This window comes from Myotis nattereri (genome assembly GCF_964212035.1).
Source record: "Myotis nattereri genome assembly, chromosome: 14".
Classification (NCBI taxonomy): domain Eukaryota; kingdom Metazoa; phylum Chordata; class Mammalia; order Chiroptera; family Vespertilionidae; genus Myotis; species Myotis nattereri.
Genome location: NC_138089.1, coordinates 59,265,739 through 59,286,177, shown reverse-complemented (window position 1 = coordinate 59,286,177; position 20,439 = coordinate 59,265,739). Strand labels below are relative to the sequence as shown.

The window sequence follows — 20,439 nt, the reverse complement described above, 5'->3', positions numbered from 1 at the left end:
TATACATATCCTTTTAGCAAGTATGTCAAACTGGCGGACGGTGGGGCGGGCTGCATGCCTCATTTCACTGGCCACGAGTTTGACATACTTGCTAAAGACTCCAAAAAGAGTTTTATGGTACCACTCGTTTGGAAGCAAAAAATAAAAACCCACAACAAACATTAAATGTCCATCAATAGAACAAACTGTAGATAGGAATACAAGAGTTCAAATAAATATTAACACATATAAAACTCAAAAACATGAGAAAAAAATCTGCAAAAGATGCAGAGGATATTGATATAATGTAAAAACATACAAAAGAGGACTAGATTATTGTTCATGTGCACACAAATATGTAGTATAGACACATGGATGGGAGAACGCACTCCAAGTTCAGAAGACTGGCCATTCTGGGGAGGCAGGAAATGCAAAAGAACTCCGAGAAGCACATACAGCAACATGCCAACCCTGGGTATGGAGTAGTCATAGCATCTCTATATCTTTCTATATTTTAAAGTATTTCATAAAAAAGATGAATATAAGCCGAAACCGGTTTGGCTCAGTGGATAGAGCGTCGGCCTGCGGACTGAAAGGTCCCGGGTTCGATTCCGGTCAGGGGCATGTACCTGGGTTGCGGGCACGTCCCCAGTGGGAGATGTGCAGGAGGCAGCTGATCGATGTTTCTCTCTCATCGATGTTTCTAACTCTCTGTCTCTCTCCCTTCCTCTCTGTAAAAAATCAATAAAATATATTTAAAAAAAAAAAAAAAGTTTAAAAAAAAAAAAAAGATGAATATGATTAAATACTATAACCTCAATTATATACATTTTCATACATTCTAGAAAGACTAAAGAAATTAACAGTGGCTAAAAGTAATTTCCTTCTTTTATGTAAGACTTTATATATTCTAAGCAAAAACAAATATTTAATTTTGTTTAAAAAAACTTTTAAAGGACATATTCCAAACATATTTATATATTCTTAATAATCCCTCTAAGTTTTTACCAGTCCAAAATGTATTTATAACCTTCCTCATTATCTTTTGAGTTTTCATCACCTTTTAAACAAAATTCTCAAGGTAAATATAATAACCTACTTTAATACCCCAAAACAGCTGTTTTCAAAGTGTGGTTGGGGAACCTTTGGGGGTCTCTGAGACCCTCTCAGAAGGTTCTGTGATATGAAAGCTGTTTTCATAGTAATAGTAAGATGCTGTTTCCTGTCCCACTCTTGGTATCTCACGGAGCTATCCAGGGGCTGTGTCATGTGTGATGTCACAAAAGATTAAATATAAAAACAAATATAAGAGATTAGGCCAGACATTTTAAAAACTTGCTGAAATCATTTGGTTTTATTTTGGAAATTTTTCATAAAAAATACTAACATGCAATGGATTCATATTATTTTTAAATAAATTCATAATTATATTCACATTTTCTGTTTTAATTTCTAATACGGTAATATCACCAGATATAACACAAAACAAAAGCTCTTTGGAGTTCGCAATAATTTTTAGTATGGGAAAGTGGTCCTAAGATCAGAAAGTATGAAACTGGATGCTCCAAAAGTATCCCCTGGATTTAACATCCTGGGATTTAGCAAACAAACTATATGCACCATAAATAGCCTCTCTGGTCTTTATGGCAATGGATGGATGGGGAAAGTCATCCATCCAGAGCTGTAGCTGGTTTGGCTCAGTGGATAGAGCATCGGCCTGGGAACTGAAGGGTCCCAGGTTCAATTCCAGTCTAGGGCACATGCCTTGGTTGTGGGCTCGATCCCCAGTGGGGGGGGGGAGTGGAGGAGGCAGCTGATCAATGATTCTCCCTCTCCCTTCCTCTCTGAAATCAATAAAAATATATTTTTTAGAAGAACCACTATATATAAAAACTTTATTTTATTTTCTCTTCAGACTCCATCTTTACCAAAATATTGTTTTAATTCCTTTTCCATCCTCATCCTATAAAACCCACCCACCCTCCTGATTCAATCAGCAGTCCTCTCAGAGCTTCATCCTGCTCCGCTGGCTGCTTTTAACTGAACTGTGAAAATCACATCAAAAGCAAAAAATACACTTTCATGTGAAGATAAGAGAAACATTCTATATGACTGTCAAGCAGCAGAGACATCTAAAGTCTAATACCAAAGAACACTGGGCCCGTCTCAGACAGGATTTCCACCCTACCTCTGCGCTGTCGCCATGTAAATTATGTAACTCTCAAGAGTACAGAAGTTGACCCCTGCCTGTGTGCAGAATTTATAATCACCAGGACCATAAATATAAATGAATAGTCTGTAAATTAATAAAGGTATCATCATGCTTAATCTAGTTTCTCAGCTTTGAGCCCAAAATTTCAATTCTGTTCACCAAGTATTTGTTAAGCATACACTATGTGAAACCAACATCAACCTCAGCAGAAAGCAGAAGCTAATCTTCTTGGAAACCTCCCTCTGGTCCCACCTGGCATAATAGGTCTTCCAATTGCAGGCAATAGAGATAAGCTGCAACAAGAGCTGGACACAAGAAAGTTTGAGGAAGACTTCAGCAGGTTCCCAGTAGAGCTGCGCTGGGCCATATTCTATCAAAAACTCCATCATTTCCACAATCTGTTCATGAGTATACGAACACGCCTATAAGGAGAGAGACACATTAGTAAAGAACTCTATCATCTGCCTGCTACCTTCTCCAGCGAAGCTCAATGGCCAACGGGTTTTAACAATAAAGCTAAGTAATAGTAACTTTCAACTTCCACAATCCTTCCGTCTATAGGCCACATGTGAAAAAATGAATGTTTAACCTTTCATTTATAACTGGACTCATGGTACATTTTGTCCAAAAAGGTAACAGAATGTTCAATTTGTTAGTGCATGCATCTATTTCCCAGCTTAAGAAAAAAAAGCAGCATGTAAAATAATGGGTTTCTTTTCAACTTGTGATTTTTAAAACATGCAAATACTAATCTTCATCCCAAAACATTGCAAGTCCAAAAATGACTGAGAAATGAAGTTATAGGTGCACCTTTCAGAAACTTCACATAGGAAGTAGGACATGTACTACTTTCCATAAAAGACCGCCCTTTACACACTTCAGTTCATGAGTATCCCAGAGAAGTAGCAACTCACAACTGGAAATCCACCTGCTGCATCCATTTTCAGGTAATCTGCCTCCACAGGGACAAGCATAATACAACAATACACATTCTGCAGCCTCCACTGATGTGAATGTGAGTTTCAGGCCCACCAGTGGTATAGAGCATTAACAGCTCCTTTCAAGTAAGGCCCTCTCACCTTGTATGGGGGCTGCGGATGCACAAGAATGCCACCCTCAGTCCTCTGAAGTGACTGCTTCACTTGTTCCAATTTAATGGCCAGGTGAGCCTCAAAGTACTTGCGCAAGGCCATGCAGGTATGTTTCCCAGTCTGGCGGCTAGCAAATATTTCATCATCACTCAGAAGTGCACCCTGATCTTCCAAATTTAGAATCTCCAAAGTACTGATCTATTAAGAAAGAAGCAAAAGAATTAGACAAAGGCGGGGGAGGGGGAGGGTAAATGGGAGGAGACAACCAATAGGAAGAAAAAAGGGGAAAGATTTCAGTAAACTTTTATGTTCAACGAGACTGCCAATTAACACTGCACATCTTTCCATGCATGCTAAGAATGGCCATATGAAAGCAAAACAGTAAACCCATATCGAAAGATTACCTAGCCTTCAATCCTGTTTAAACACATACAGGCACAAAGCCTTTTGTTTTTAGAAAGATCGAGATTATTGACTGCAATTCCCCCTGTAAGATTACTAAATTCATGCATGTCTGTAATGGCACAGAGTCCTCTAAACACTTAAGAGGAAGAGAAACTTGTGACTGAAGGGAGAAAAACAGATAGCAAACTTCCTCCAGTAAGCCTCCTCTCACTGCAGGGCAGCCAAGACCAGCAGGACCCCTACTTCTTGCAAAGAGAAACCACTGAAGAACCTCACCAAGTTCACCAGTCGACGAAGACCGTCATAGCGGTCAAAGAGTTCCAACACGGCCCGGAAGGAGAAACAGATTGAGAAAAACATGGTAGCATGGCAGCATCCTGAGGCATGAGAACATTCCATTAGCCACAGGGTGTAGTTCACCACGTCAGACAGAACATTGTGGGGGTGCATGCAAACCTGAAAAATATAAGAATAAAACAATTTTTAAATTTTGAGGGTAAAAGAACCTTTGCAAAAAGATGAAAAATTCACCAGTGTCAATAGACACTTCTGCACAATACAATGATCATACCTGGTCAAGTCATTCTGAGTTTAAAGCTTAAGTTACAAGTGAAATTTTATAACAATCTAGTCCAAACCTTAAAACAACCTACATTTAAGGTAACTATTTAAATTCGACTTGCACTCACTACCAAATTTTGCAAATATGTCCATCCTTAATGCTCACAGTGCTGTTACACAGGTATTAGGGTTCCCACTTAACAGGTGAGGGAGAGGCTCAGAGAGTAAGGGGCTGTCCCAGGCGTAAAAGCGGCCGAGCCTTCTGCTACTGAGTCTACAGGTGGAGCAGCCATTCGCTCTCTGGCTCATTCACACACATTCTGTGGGGCAGACAAGGATTTCTAAAGCATTGCCCAGGTTTGCTTGGTACTTTCTATCTTAGCCATAATTGCTTTCTATATATGCACACATATTAGGTTACTATTCTCAAAAGACTACATACCCTTGCATAATGTTGATCTCAAGAGGAAAAAACATTAAAATCAAAACATTACCTTATTAATACACATGCAAAGATGAACAAAGACATAGGCCCAAAAGAATTTACCAACTTCACTCTACCAAAAAAGCCACATCACATGAAATATTAAAAAAATGTTCCAGGTATAGAAATAAGATTCCCCCAAGGGTGTCTGGGGACCCATTACTTTTAAATATACGATCTACCGATCTACTTACACCTTTTAATATATATATATATATAATTGATTTCAGAGAGGAAGAGATAGAAACATCAATGATGAGAAAGAATCATCGATCGGCTGCCTCCTGCACGCCCCCTACTGGGGACTGAGCCTGCAACCTGGGCATGTGCCCTAACTGGAATCAAACCTACTGGTTTATACCAGTAGGTTGGCGCTCAAACAGTGAACAACACTGGTCAGGCAGCTTACACATTTTTAAAATCAGTAAATAAAAAGTCTGAACTGGAAAAACATAAGAACTAGACTGGGTGCCTGTGGAGCCCTGAGAACAACTAAAATGATTTTACTATCTTCACCACAAACTATTTGTTAACACACACAAAGCACCACCTGTTGCTTTTAAAATAAATTGACTAAAAAATGCAAAATAGCCCTAACTGGTTTGGCTCAGTGGATAGAGCGTCAGCCTATGGACTTAAGGGTCCCAGGTTCGATTCCGGTCAAGGGCATGTACCTTGGTTGCGGGCACATCCCCAGTAGGAGGTGTGCAGGAGGCAGCTGATCAATGTTTCTCTCTCATCGATGTTTCTAACTATCCCTCTCCCTTCCTCTCTGTAAAAAATCAATAAAATATATTTTTTAAAAAAACATTTTACTTTTTTTTTTCTTATTCAGAAGTTTTTCTATAAATATGCTAGGCTGTCCCCCCACCCATCCCATTCCCATATACCTGAATGACTTGGACTTACTCTTTCCATGGCATCCTGGTTGTAGGACAGGTAATACAAGCACATGGATACACCAGTTGCAGCCATAGAGGGGCGAGGAATTTCCAGTAATTTCTGTACTCCACCATGTGCAACAAATTCTGTGGCAAACTTGTTATGGAGCAGGAGAGATGCTAGGTGCTAAACAAAGGCGACACATGTTACAATAGAACTATCTAGAACAGCAATTTTCAACCCGTGTGCCACAAGAATTTTTAAGACATGCAATACCTGACTATTTAGCCAGGGACACTGACCTCTTTTCCTTTAAATTACCGAATAAAGAAATGACAACAGCCAACAGAACAGCAGCCATCTGATGTGAATGAATCAAAATTATACCTATTTTTTTTGTCAGATCAGCAAAAAATACATTTTTTTGGTGTGCCACATAAATTCCGTTAATTAGTTATGAGTGCCATGAGATGAAAAAGATTGAAAATCTCTGATCACATGATCAATTCCAAAATATTAAATTAAGCTGCTAAATACAGGGAATCCTCTTAACAGAAGTAAAACAAATAGTGCTTACGAAAAACAAATAAAAAAACACTCTAAGATTCCATTTTTGTCTTGTCATTTCATTTACACTGATCCTAAATATATTCTCCAAAGAACAATCTTCAGCAAATTAACTAGTAAATTTTTAGAACTAACCAAAATGCACTTTAAATACACTTTTAAAGTTTATCTTAACTTTTGTTAACTCCCTATTCAATTCCCACTAGCCTCTCTGGGTAGACCCTATCTTCTCGGCAATTGTAAGGGCAGGGAGTGCAATGCAAGCAGCAGGCTGCTTAATGGCTCTGAATCCAGGCCAATGAGGAGGGGCCTTGGAAGAGCTAGAGCACCCTCTCCCGTTTCTCATTCCAACATGTCTTCTGGGTGGTGACACAGGCACAAGAAACAGATAAAACAACACAGATTTACAATTACATGAATTGTTACTCGTGCAGATCTCCCCAAAGTCAGTAGCATAAACAACAGATATGTGCCCTGTTCAGAAGTTCTCCCAACACCCAGACTCAGACTTATAGTATCCAAATCCCTTCCTCTATGCTCATTTGTGTTACACAAACCTCTACCACACTCCCACCCCAAAAAGCAGCCACACCAGGTACTGTTCCCCTCTAACACTTAGGCCACTGCGTGTGGTTTTTCTCAGGTCACTACCACAAGAGGCACCTGGTAAGAGCCATCTCTTCTACCTAAACAAGAACTTTTGTTTGTTCTTATTTTGATATTTCTGGCAAGAGAAAACCCAAAGATGCTATATACCGAAACACATAGGCACATCCATGTCGATAAAATGTTCAGTCACCAAATACTCGTAAGAACTGTACCTTGAGCGCCTCAAACGTCAGCAGAACATCATTGGTCTGCTTCAGATCAATATAGAACATCATCAGCTCCCGGGACCCAAGCTGCATGAATATGGGGAGTAACTGAAATAAAGACCAAGAACAAGTCTTAACATTTGGTTTTATTTCCACCTATTTCCTCTTCCATTTTGAGGTTAGAAGAAATAAGGCCCTTCTTCCCTACCTCCTTTATGAAGACAAACACAGCAACACACTTTGATCAAACAGGCCTTATCAGAAGTAACCTGTATAACAGTTTGCCAGTTTGGGGCAAAGACTTTTTTGTATTAGAGTAAAAACACATCATTGTAGAAATGTTACCATAAAATATCACAGAAATAAGCACAGTAACTCCAAAGGGGGAACATACTATTTCCAATAAGCTTACCTCCTGGTATTCTCCTAGAGGAGTCAAATACTGGAGAATAAGTCGCTGTTCAATAGCAGGAGTCATAGGATAAAGGGTGTAATTGGTGCCAATCACCCACGGGGACATTTCTGACCAGCTGCTATTAGACAGCTCAACAAATATGCGATCCGGTTCCGATGATGAGAAACCCAACTTCTGCTTGGCTTTCCGAAAGCTCTCTCTGTCACCCTGCTTCGCTGACTTGTTTTTCCTCAGTCCTCCTTCCTCAGGTTTTGTTGCTGAGTTCATTCTGCTACTGGTCTTGTGGCCTGAATCGAGATGAAAGGAGATCTCCATGTCTCCAGAGGCTTCCTCTTGTTCACCATCCACTACATCTACAGCCATGTCGCCATAGTCCATATCCACCGCTTCTTCATCCAGAGGCAAAAGGGGTTCAGAGGAGAGCTTTCGGGGGCTGGGACGCTTGCTTTCTTGCCGCAAAGCCATTTCCTGAAGCTGTAGCTCCCGAAGTCTTCGAAGCACAATTGCTACCTATCAACAGATATTGGAATAAACGGGATTGTCTCTTCTGCATCATAATTTAAATAATTCTCAACAAATATTTATTCCCACTTACAGAGAAGTAGATACTGATGCACTTATCCCAATGCCTGGTAACAGTAAAGATTTAATAAATATGTTGACTTGATTCCTACAGTTTGATAAAATAAGCAACAGCTAACATAAAATTTCCCAGAGAACTCAAACCAGAAGACCTGCACATAAACTACATCATTCACAACTGACCTCTCAGGATCAAGATGAACTGGGTGGACCAACACACCTAAAAGAGGCAGACACTAAAATATACAGTATTTACAATCTTTTAAGTGTCTTTGAAAATTAAATGTGGTTTCTCAAACTTGTATCTGTTATAAGTTATAGAAATGGCCATCTACATTATACGTGGTTACATAATCTGTTTTTCAAGTTCATCATTTATTTTTTATTTTTACTTTTAAGTATTTATTTTTGGAGCCAATCCTACAATGTGGTATTGTGCTTAGTTTTAAAAAGAGAGAGGGCCGAAACCGGTTTGGCTCAGTGGATAGAGCGTCGGCCTGCGGACTGAGAGGTCCCAGGTTCGATTCCGGTCAAGGGCATGTACCTGGGTTGCGGGCATATCCCCAGTGGGAGATGTGCAGGAGGCAGCTGATCGATGTTTCTCTCTCATCGATGTTTCTAACTCTCTCTCTCCCTTTCTCTCTGTAAAAAATCAATAAAGTATATTTTAAAAAAATTAAAAAATTAAAAATAAATTAAAAAAATAAAAAGAGAGAGGGCCCTAGTCGGTTTGGCTCTGTGGATAGAGCACTGGCCTGCGGACTGAAGGGTCCCAGGTTCGATTCCGGTCAAGGGCACATGCCCAGGCTGTGGGCTCGATTAGGAGGCAGCCGATCAATGATTCTCTCTCATCATTGATGTTTCTATCCTCTCTCCCTCTCCCTTCTTCTCTGAAATCAATAAAAAATATCTTAAAAAAAAAAAAAAGAAAAAGAGGGAACCATAGCCAGTTTGGCTCAGTGGATAGAGCATCGGCCTGCCGACTGAAGGGTCGCGGGTTTGATTCTGGCCAAGGGCATATGCCTGGGTTGCGGGCTCAATCCCCTGTAGCAGGTGTGCAGGAGGCAGCTGATCAATGATTCTCTCTCATCATTGATGTTTCTCTCTCTCCCTCTCCCTTCCCCTCTGACATCAATAAAAATATGTTTAAAAAAAAAAAAAGAGGGATTATGCCGGCAATTTAGTTTGAACTGCATTTAAAAAAACAATAATGGATGAATATGTAATAAAATAAGTATAGTAAAATATTCACAATTTAAGTGGTATATATACATCTGTTCACTGTAAAATTCTTTCAATCTTTCAATTTCGTCCTATGTTTTAAAATTTTCATAACCCACTGTTAAAGAGGAAAGGAAATGGTACTATTTTTTATTTGGTATATTAACTATCATGATCCTTGACAAGATGAAAAACAGCATTTCCAAGTTAAAAAAAAAGTAAAATCAAAACTCTTATGAAAAGTAATCTGGAAATACTGAAATTACAGGTACACTCCAGTATAAGGTAATAAGATCTACCTATTCAAGTTTAAGTAGCAAGAAAAAACTTGATTATTCTCCCATCTTATACAAAAATTCATTTTAATATAGTCCTTACCAGCTGTGAATTTTCATCCCTATAGTTGGCAGCAATGTCCTGATTTTCCATAGCACCTCCTAATAGTCCAGTAGAATACGTCCTCAATGGCTGATCAGCCTCTCGGGCCCATTTAAAAAGATTTTCGACAATTCCTTCCTATAGTAAGGAAATGAAAAATTACAATTCAGAAAAAAACTATTTCCTTTTCTTTTTTAAAAAAATATATTTTTATTGATTTCAGAGAGGAAGGGAGAGAGATGAAAACATCAATGATGAAAGAGAATCACTGATCAGCTGCCTCTTGCACACCCCACACTGGGGATCGAGCCTGCAGAAAAAAACTATTTTCTTTTCTTTTAAATATATTTTATTGATTTTTTACAGAGAGGGAGGGAGAGGGATAGAGAGTTGGAAACATCAATCAGCTGCCCCCTGCACACCTCCCACTGGGGATGTGCCCGCAACCAAGGTACATGCCCTTGACCGGAATCAAACCTGGGACCCCTCAGTCCGTAGGCCAACGCTCTATCCACTGAGCCAAACCAGTTAGGGCAAAACTATTTTCATAATTAAAGATACAAGCAAAGATCTCAGTCTTATGAAAAATAACTAATATTTTCATGTTGGTCATAAAATTTAAAAATGCAAATAAACTAAGTGTCTAATAGTAGATGGTTTCAGTTAAATATCTATGTACCTGTGAAATACAATCCTATTTAGATGTTAAAACTCAAGCTAATTGGGGGTTGATGAGGGAGAATGAGGACACATTTGTAATACCTTAACTAATAAAAATAAATAAATAAGTAAATAAATAACTCAAGCTAAAAATCAACAGCCACATAATACAGACCTACTTCAGATGTTAAGACCACAAAGGTTCCATGACCAAGTGGGGAGCAATAAAATTTTTACATCCCTCTTCAAGTTTACAGTGCACATTTAACATTATTAATGCTGAGAAGTCCTGTCCAGCAGGCATAGCTCAGTGGTTGAGCTTCGACCTATGAACCAGGAAGTCATGGTTCGAATCCTGGTCAGGGCACATGCCCAGGTTGTGGGCTCAATCCCCAGTAAGGGACATGCAGAACACAGTTGATTAATGATTATCTCTCATTATTGATGTTTCTATCACTCTCCCTCTCCCTTCCTCTCTTTGAAATTAATAAAAATATATATTTTTAAAAAGAAAGATTGGAGTGAAGATAAATAAAATAGTGAATACAGAAAATGAATGAAACCAAAAGTTCTTTGAAAAGACCCATAAAATTGACAAATCTTCAGTTAGACTGACCAAGAAAAAGAGAGAAGACTCAAATTATTGGAATCAAAAATAAAAGATGAGCCCCAGCTGGTTTGGCTCAGTGGACAGAGCATCAGCCTGCGGGCTGAAGGGTCCCGGGTTCAATTCTGGTCAAGGGCACATGCCGGGGTTGCGGGCTGGATCTCCAGTAGGGGGCATGCAGACGGCAGCTGAGAAATGATTCTCTCTCATCATTGATGTTTCTATCTCTCTCCCTCTTCCTTCCTCTCTAAAATCAATAAAAATATATAAAAAATAATAAAAAAAATAAAAGATGAGACATTACTATCAATTTTACAGAAATAAAAGGAATAAGAAAATACTATGAAATCACATTAAAAGTTCTGACAAGGATATAATTTTTTTTTTTTTTTTTTGGTCTCCTGCAATGGTAGCTACTTGAAGATTTTAATATACAATACTGCAAATTACAGCAATAATTACAATGTTATTCTCTGAAATACTTTTTGTGGCACCCAAGCAGCAAGTACTCATTAAAATAATTACTTTTTAAATTTTTCATGCCTGGCCAGTGTAGTTCAGGGGTTGAGTGTTGACCTATGAATCAGGAGGTGACTGACTGACTGATTCCCAGTCAGAGCACATGCCCAGGTTGCAGGCTCAATCCCCCGCAGAGGGTATACAGGAGGCAGCCAATCAGTGATTCTCTCTCATCATTGATGTTTTTATCTCTTTCTCCCTCTCCCTTCCTCTCTGAAATCAATAAAATATATGTTAAAGGAAAAAATAAATAACTTTTCCTTACTATATTGGTTTCTTCCATTTCTTTAACATATATTACTATTATAATAAGAAAAAACTGTAACAATTATTTTATCAAAGGCAAATCAACATATCACTACTCAATTACAAAGTAAGGTGATGTTTCTTTTTCATAAATACCTTTTCTTGAAAAACAACAGCAGTTTCCAGCCCTGGCATGATATCCAGTAGAAGTCTGCAAGCTGCAGTATTTAAAGGGGGCTCTCGGCTTGTCATCACATATGCATTCACCAGCTGTAAAGAAAAGAAGCAATAGTTTTTGTTTTTTTATAGTCCTCACACAAGGATATGTTTATTGATTTTAGAGAGAGGAAGGAGGAAAGGGAGGAAGGAAGAGAGGGAGGGAAAGAAAGGGAGAGAAATATACGAAAGAGAATCAATGTTGCCTCCCATACGAGCCCTGTCCGGGGATGGAGCCCACAATCTAGGTATGTGCCCTGACTGGGAAATGAACCCACAACCTTTGGTGCATGGGATGACACTCCAACCAACCAAGCTACCCATCCAGGACAGAAAAGGAATATGTTTTGTCTAAAATTCAACCCAGTCAAATTAATAAAGCCTAACAAATCCTTAATATACTCTTATCGCTTGCCTACAAGGTATTAAAGAAGATCGTACCTAACAATTACTAATTAAACCTTTAATTATTATTTTTAAATATGTATTTATTTTTATTTGTTTTAATATATTTTTATTAATTTCAGAGAGGAAGGGAAAGGGATAGAGAGATAGAAACATCGATGAGAGAAAAATATCATCCATCAGCCTCCTGCATGCCCCCTACTGGGTATCGAGCCCATAACCCGGGCATGTGCCCTGACTGAGAATGAAACCTTGACCTCCTGGTTCATAGTTCAAAGCTTAGCCACTGAGCTGCTCCAGCTGGCTGTCTCCAATTGGGGCCAGAGATAGAACCCAGGTATGACCAGCCACACTGGCTAGGCAAACCTTTAATTACTATAGTTATGAACCCACTGAGCCATGACATCATATGTAATCTCTTCTGCAGCTTTACAATCAAATTCCCCCAAAACAACTCAGCAACCATAGGGGCTACTAAAGTAGCCAAGTGAGAGATGGTAGTGGCTAAACCTAGGTCTGGCAATAAGGGCAGAAAGAAGTGGAGAAACTTGTGAAGGCTAAGGAGGAGGAATGATAAAACCACTGAATTAGAGAGTTTGGAGGAATAGAAGGTAACTTCTAGCTGGCTAGACAAGGACACATTACTGAGCTAGAGAACAAGAGAAAAAGATTGTGAACCAAACAATTAGACACGTGGAATTTAAGGTGTCCGTGGGGGATATCCAAGTGGGACTGTCTGGAAAGCAGCTGGAAGTGATCTGAAGCTGAGAAGTTACATTGATAATAGAGAAATAAATTGGGAAGTTAATACAATCTATATATATAAAAGCCCAGCAACCATTAGGGCAGAAGACCGGAATGACCAGAATGACCGGTTGCTGTGACGTGCACTGACCACCAGGGGGCAGATGCTCAACACAGCAGCTGCCCCCTGGTGGTCAGTGTGCTCCCACAGCGGGAGTACTGCTCAGCCAGAAGCCGGGCTCACCGCTGGTGAGTGCAGCAGCAGTGGCAAGAGCCTCTCCCACCTCTGTGGCAACGCTAAGGAGCGGTGCTAAGGAGCGGTAAGGCGGGAGCAGGCGGGCAGTTAGGAGTGAGCAGGCAGGCGGTAAGGAGCGAGCAGGCGGGCAGTTAGGAGCGAGGGGTCCCAGATTGCAAGAGGGCACAGGCCAGGCTGAAGGACCCCCCCGCCCCCCGCGCACAAATTTTGTGCATCGGGCCTCTAGTATAGATAATAATAGCTAATACTGAGCTCTCATGAACCAAGTTCTGTGCTAAATACTTTTCATGCTTAATTTCATTCAAGGATTATAAAAACCTTTTTTAAAAAAATATATATTTTATTGATTTTTTACAGAGAGGAAGGGAGAGAGATAGTTAGAAACATCGACCAGCTGCCTCCTGCACATCTCCCACTGGGGACGTGCCCGCAACCCAGGTACATGCCCTTGACCGGAATCGAACCTGGGACCCCTCAGTCCACAGGCCGACGCTCTATCCACTGAGCCAAACCGGTTTCGGCATAAAAACCTTTTACGGTAAGAACTATCAACCCCTACCTTACAGATCAGGAAAATAAAGCCTGGAGAAGCTTAAGTTGCCTAAAGATCAGTCAATGATGGAGACGCATTAAACTCAAAACATGGATCCTCCCCACCGGACAAAGCCCATGTCCTCAAGCATCATGCCATTCTGCCTCCAAAAACAGCCACAGTTACTGGACAATGCCTATGTCTAGGAGCTGTGAGGGAGATGTGTGTGTGTGTATTTCCCCTCATTTACTTCTCAACAGTCCCCAGTTAGAGAAGGCACCTTTCTCTCCATCGACATTCCCAACGAACACAATGCAGTGACAATGCAGAATCATGCCGCATACATCGCTCTTATTTTTCTATTGAGGAGCCCAAGAGGACTCTTATTCCCAAACTCAAAATCATCTTGTCCAAAGATAAACACAGGTGCCTTGGGAGCTCTCACCAATATTCAACTGAACGAAGTACACACCTTGAGAAAATACCTGGGACTTTGGTAAGGATGAGGCCATGATTACTCTCATTTCACCAAATTAAAAACCTATCCACTCTATTCCCACCTTTGTCAAGGCCTCAGGAGAAAGTAAACTATTTAGAAAAACAACAATAACGTACAGCATCTACTGATGATAATCAGGAGAAAAGTAAACAGCAAACCTACCGCATTCATGAAATCATCGTTCTTGAAGAGTATTCTCAGCAGATGGCCCAGCATACACTCTGGATCGGCTCGACCTACCAAAAGAGGGGAACAAAGGAATAAGCCAGCCATCCCCGTCAAGCAACTGAGACCTCTGTAACGGCACCCTGGCTGTTATAAATACTATTAAAATACCAAACAAAAAGAAATAGAAACAAAGAAAAGATTCTTTGATAAATTAGGTTTCTTAAAAGTGACAATATAAAAACTCACCGTCCCATCTCCCAGGCTATTGCTTACATAGCAATGCTGAATTAAATGAGCACTAGACCCAGGCCAGCAATGTTAAATATATACAAGATGTACAAATGTATACAAAATGTATATATAAGAATCAGAAAGGAACCTACAACAAGAAAAGCCCTGACTTCCCAGCCTCAGAAAGGTAGCAACACTTCTTTTGATGGGTGGCCTGGGAAGACAGGCTTAAGTCCAGTCCCCCTTTCAACTACAAGACCAACAGCAGCAGGGATGTGTCCTCAAAACTGCAGACATCTGGGGCTGGGGGTGGGTGTGGGAATCACACTAAGCAATCATCACCTCTAAAGATACTGTAACCTTGGCTTTGAATTCTGAGCCCCTGGAGAAAGAAAGGAGACAAAGAACCTAAAATCTACTCAACACATGGCCTAAAAGTAAAATAATCAGTTAACAGTGGGAGAGGTTTGTTTTTAAAACAGATACTATCTATCTTTAGCTTTCTTTTCAAAACATTCGAGTGAAAAATTTAGTCAAAGGATGAAAAAAGATGTAAGTTGCTGATATGAAGTTTTGCCCAAGCTGTAATTAGTATCCCAAAGTAATTCACAAAAAAGAAAAGTTAGAGACTATTATCATAAAAACAAATGAGGACCTCGGATTACCAACTTTCTATGTTTAGAAATGATGGAACTAAGACCATTATATTTATTAATAGAAATTATGGTTAATGACAAATATTGCTTAACATGAGAGGTAGGGAGGAAAAAATTGTCTTTACATTTCTACTGAAAAAAAGCGTATCTTTCTGTCTCTCCCTTCTACCTCATTACTATTTCATCCTTTCTAAGGCAGTATCACTTAGCATGATTATCTCTCTTTTTAGTTCTTTTCATAATGCCATACATTAACTAAAATTCTTATTTCACATTCATTTTTATATTTCATACTCCGATTGCCTTACTAAAAATGTGGGTTAAACAGGTAAATAAGTCCTCTGAAGTCACAAGTGGGGATGTCTAGGACAGGGCAGCAGGGAACACCCATAAACAACTGGACACTCAATGTGAAATGCCTAACTTACTTACATTTGAGAACAAATGTCTAAGAAATAGAAATAAACCCTGCAACATTCAGGTGGATATATAATGTTCTTATTTTTCTAACTCCCATTCATTTTCACTATCTCTCCATATTCTAAATTTCAGACTCTTCTCTCCACAAAGGTCTGGCTCTTGAGAGAAAAGGTTTAGTGCAGTGTAGCCCCTACAAGACTTAAGCTTTGCCCACTGGTCATCTACCTTAGAGAGAACATGAAATAGTGTCTCAAGTTCCATATAGCAAATCAAATTCCATGCCAAAGCAGGCTAGGTTGTCATGACTCTAATTAAATCAGCCCAAAATAAAACCAAATTGTGTCAGGGCATATTGTAGCTGTCCAAACACTAAAGCAGACATCAGGAAGGCTGTTTATTATTCAAGGCTCCAAGTATCAACTTCATAACGAAAGCAAGGCACTGGGTGCGTTCTCAACCCCGTTCCCATCAGTAAAAGAAACGTTCGCATTGTTAGAGGTAAAGGCACAGACACCTTTGTGTTTAAAAGTCAGAAAGAGAAAACAGTTTTCTCTTTTTAAGTCTTTGTAATCATACCAAATGAGTCAATAAGGTATACCTACATTTATTTGATGTGTAAATATTACAAATTATTTCAATTTCTCCAGAAATTTATTTTTCCTCACTGCTCCCACCTTGAACAATATTTTAACAAATATCAGGTCTTAAAACTTAGCATGAAATATGCGATTTCAATTGGAAAACATTTTCTATTAAGCAATTTTCTTTTGTAAGAAAATTTAGAACACAGGTCTCACCAGGATGTCGATCATCAAATGGGTCTGGATCCCCCTTACGATATTCTTCAGTTTCTTTTTCAATCAATTCAGACATCCTAGCACAAAGGGAAGACAGGGTCAACTCTAGACAAGCATATAAAAACATGTGCCACCACCTACAATAGTCAGTAGTCAAAGTGTAAATAAAAGCAAAAAGTTAAGAAAAGGTATTTTTCTGATAAACAGAGATCTAAACAACAATCTTATAAAACAATTTCTACTCCCCAAATCATTCCTCTCCCCTTTCCAGTCTCAAAAAATAGCACTGTTATCCCCTCAGAAGCCAAAAACCTAGGAGTCATCATTAAAACCCTCGTTTTTTTCCTCATCCCTCACAATTCCTGTTAGCCCTACCTTCAAAATATCTCTTGACTTCAATTATTTCTCCAAATCTTGACCATTCCGATCCTTGTCCAGACCACCATCATCAACTGCCTGGACTGCTTGCACTGGTCTCCTTGCTTTTTGCTTCAATGCTTGACCTGACAATTCATCCTCCAACTTCCAATGACTTACCACAACAACTGAGTTAAACCCAAGTACTATCATGGCTTAGAATAATCCAGATTCTGTCTGCATCTCTGACCACTTCTCTCCATCGCTCTTTCACTAAGCTGCAGTGACATGGCCCTCTCTGATTTTCAGAGTCCAAGTGGATTACTGCTTCAGGGCCTTTCTTTCTGCTGTTGCCTCAGCCTACAGCAGTGATGGCGAACCTTTTGAGCTCGGCGTGTCAGCATTTTGAAAAACCCTAACTTAACTCTGGTGCCGTGTCACATACAGAAATTTTTTTATCTTTGCAACCATAGTAAAACAAAGATTTATATTTTTGATATTTATTTTATATATTTAAATGCCATTTAACAAAGAAAAATCAACCAAAAAAATGAGTTCGCGTGTCACCTCTGACACGGTGTCCTAGGTTCGCCATCACTGGCCTACAACATTCTTCCCCCACATAAGCTCTCACCCAAGCAGCCACTCATCTTCTCTCTCTCACTATAGAGTAGTTTTGCCTATTCCAGTTTCATATAAATGGAATCCATACACTCTTTTTATATCTGGCTACTTTCACAGAATTTTTTTAAATCTTATATCAATTTGAGAGAGAGAGAGGGGGAGAGAGAGGGAGGATGAGAAAGGAAGAGAGAAGGATAGTGGGAGAGCAAGAGTGAGCAAAAGAGAGAGTCCCTTTGTATCCATGCATTCTTTTTGAAACAAGAAAAATCACTTTTAAACTTTTTTTTAAATATATTTTTATTGATTTCAGAGAGGAAAGTAGAGGGAGCAAGAGAGAGAATCATTGATTGGCTGCCTCCTGCACGCCCCTTACTGGGGATCAAGCCCACAACCTGGGCATATGCCCTTGACCAGAATCAAACCCGCGACCCTCCAGTCTGTAGGCCGACGCTCTATACACTGAATCAAACAGGCTAGGGCAGGGGTGGGCAAATTTTTTGACTCGAGGGCCACAATGGGTTCTTAAACTGGACCAGAGGGCTGGAACAAAAGCATGGATGGAGTGTTTGTGTGACCTAATATAAATTCCAAGTAAACATCATCACATAAAAGGGTACGGTCTTTTTTTTTTTAGTTTTATTCATTTCAAACGGGCCGGATCCGGCCCGCGGGCCGTAGTTTGCCCACGGCTGGGCTAGGGCAAGAGAACCCTAAGCAAGACTGACATTGTAATCTACACTAATAAAAGAGAAAAATGGTAATTGGTGTACGGCGATACCCTTTTCATTGGCTAATCAGGGCTATATGCAAATTAACTGCCAACAAGATGGCGGCTAATTTGCATATGTAGGCACAATGCAGGGAGGTGAAAGGGAAAGCAGGAAGAAGCCCCCTGCCACTGACAGTGATCGGAAACCCAGGGGGGAGCTAAGAGCTGGGGGGCAGGGCAAAGGCGGCCCCTTTGCCCTGCCCCCCAGCCATGATCGGAGAATCAGGCGCCTCTGCCGCCCTGGCCAGTGATAGCAGGAAGTAGGGGTGGAGCCAGCGATGGGAGCTGGGCACGGTCGAAGCTGGCAGTCCCAGGAGCTAGGGGTCCCTTGCCTGGGCCTAAAGCGAAGCCCACGATCGCGGCGCCCCCCGCTGCCACTGCAGGTCCCCGCTGCCCGGGCCAGACGCCTAGGCCAGAGGCGTTAGGCCTGGGCAGGGGCGGAGCCTACAACCGCGGGGAGCTGGGGGTCCCCTGCCCAGGCCTGACACCTCTGCCAGAGGCCTCAGGCCTGGTCAAGGGGCCGATCCGGTGATTGGTGATCGGAGGGTGATGGGGGTCAACTCCTCTGGCTGAGGCATCAGGCCTGGGTGGGGGGCGGAGCCGGGGATTGGGGAGATATGATGGTCCCCTTGCCCAGGCCTAAAGCCTGGGTCAGAGGCGTCAGGCTTGGGCGGGGGGTGGAGCAAGCGATCAGAGGGAGATGGGGGTCCCCTGCCCAGGCATGATTCCTGGGCCAGAGGCCTCAGGCCTGGGCGGGGGCCAGAGCCAGTGATCGGGGGGAGATGGGGGTCCCCTGTCCAAGCCTGACACCTCTGGCGGAGGCAGCAGGCCTGGGCAAGGGGCCGATCAGGCGATCAGAGGGTGATGGGGGTCAACGCCTGAGGGCTCCCAGTATGTGAGAGGGGGCAGGCTGGGCTGAGGGACACTCTCCCCCCCCCCCCCCCACACACACACACACACACACACATGCAGTGCACGAATTTCGTGCACCGGGCCCCTAGTTTATAATATTGTTGCTCTATTATTCACTGTAGAGTCAGGTAACATCTACACTAATAAAAGAGAAAAATGGTAACTGGCGTACGACGTTACCCTTTTCATTGGCTAATCAGGGCTATATGCAAATTAACTGCCAACTAAGATTGGCAGTTAACTGCCAACAAGATGGTGGCTAATTTGCATACGTAGGCACAATGCAGGGAGGTGAAAGGGAAAGCAGGAAGAAGCACCCTGCCACTGACAGTGATCGGAAACCCAGGGGGGAGCTAAGAGCTGGGGGGCAGGGCAAAGGCGGCCCTGGGGCCGCCTTTGCCCTGCCCCCCAGCCATGATCGGAGAATCAGGTGCCTTTGCCGCCCTGGCCAGTGATAGCAGGAAGTAGGGGTGGAGCCAGCGATGGGAACTGGGCATGGTCGAAGCTGGCAGTCCCGGGAGCTAGGATCCCTTGCCTGGGCCTAAAGCGGAGCCCACGATCGCGGGGCCGCTGCAGCTGCGGGTCCCCGCTGCCCAGGCCGGACGCCTCTGCCGGAGGCCTCAGGCCTGGTCAAGGGGCCGATCCGGTGATTGGTGATCGGAGGGTGATGAGGGTCAACTCCTCTGTCAGAGGCGTCAGGCCTGGGCAAGGGGCCGATCCTGCGATTGGAGGGTGATGGGGGTCAACGCCTGAGGGCTCCCAGTATGTGAGAGGGGGCAGGCTGTGCTGAGGGACACTCCCCCCACACACACACCCAGTGCACGAATTTCGTGCACCGGGCCCCTAGTCTATTATAATGACAATCAAATACAAGGCTGTCCTACCCTCCAATATCTAGATGCTGTCCTAACTCAAACTCTCCTATATGTTTCATTTCCACAAAACCATACTTCCTAGTCTTAGGGTTAAGCTCCCTGCAAAAATTCTTACCCACTCTAGTATGTTTTTCCCCATCAAGCCTCAGAATTATTTCTACTTTTTCTACCTTTCCCTCTAAACTGAAAATTATCTTTGCCACAAAAGGCAATTACACAAAATATATGTAAAATTACATAAGACCTACTAGACTCTCCAGTTGAAACTAAGCAATATAGCATAGCAGAAATTAAAAACATGGATTCTGGAGCCAGATCACCAGGGTTCAAACCTTCCATTAACTGTGTGTCCAA

General features: G+C 41.6%; 1 protein-coding gene across 1 annotated transcript in view; it reads right to left on the bottom strand.

The window, feature by feature from the left end:
• Window positions 1-20,439, bottom strand: part of DCAF1 (DDB1 and CUL4 associated factor 1) — a 54,681-nt gene that overhangs the window by 20,810 nt on the left and 13,432 nt on the right. The window contains exons 3-12 of the mRNA XM_081106287.1: window positions 16,549-16,625; window positions 14,439-14,512; window positions 11,781-11,894; window positions 9,593-9,730; window positions 7,409-7,921; window positions 7,003-7,104; window positions 5,642-5,800; window positions 3,964-4,143; window positions 3,271-3,480; window positions 2,444-2,613 (exon numbers count right to left, since the gene is read on the bottom strand). Coding sequence (XP_080962413.1) covers window positions 2,444-2,613; window positions 3,271-3,480; window positions 3,964-4,143; window positions 5,642-5,800; window positions 7,003-7,104; window positions 7,409-7,921; window positions 9,593-9,730; window positions 11,781-11,894; window positions 14,439-14,512; window positions 16,549-16,625 — 1,737 coding nt within the window. The remainder of the gene's footprint in view (window positions 1-2,443; window positions 2,614-3,270; window positions 3,481-3,963; window positions 4,144-5,641; window positions 5,801-7,002; window positions 7,105-7,408; window positions 7,922-9,592; window positions 9,731-11,780; window positions 11,895-14,438; window positions 14,513-16,548; window positions 16,626-20,439) is intronic.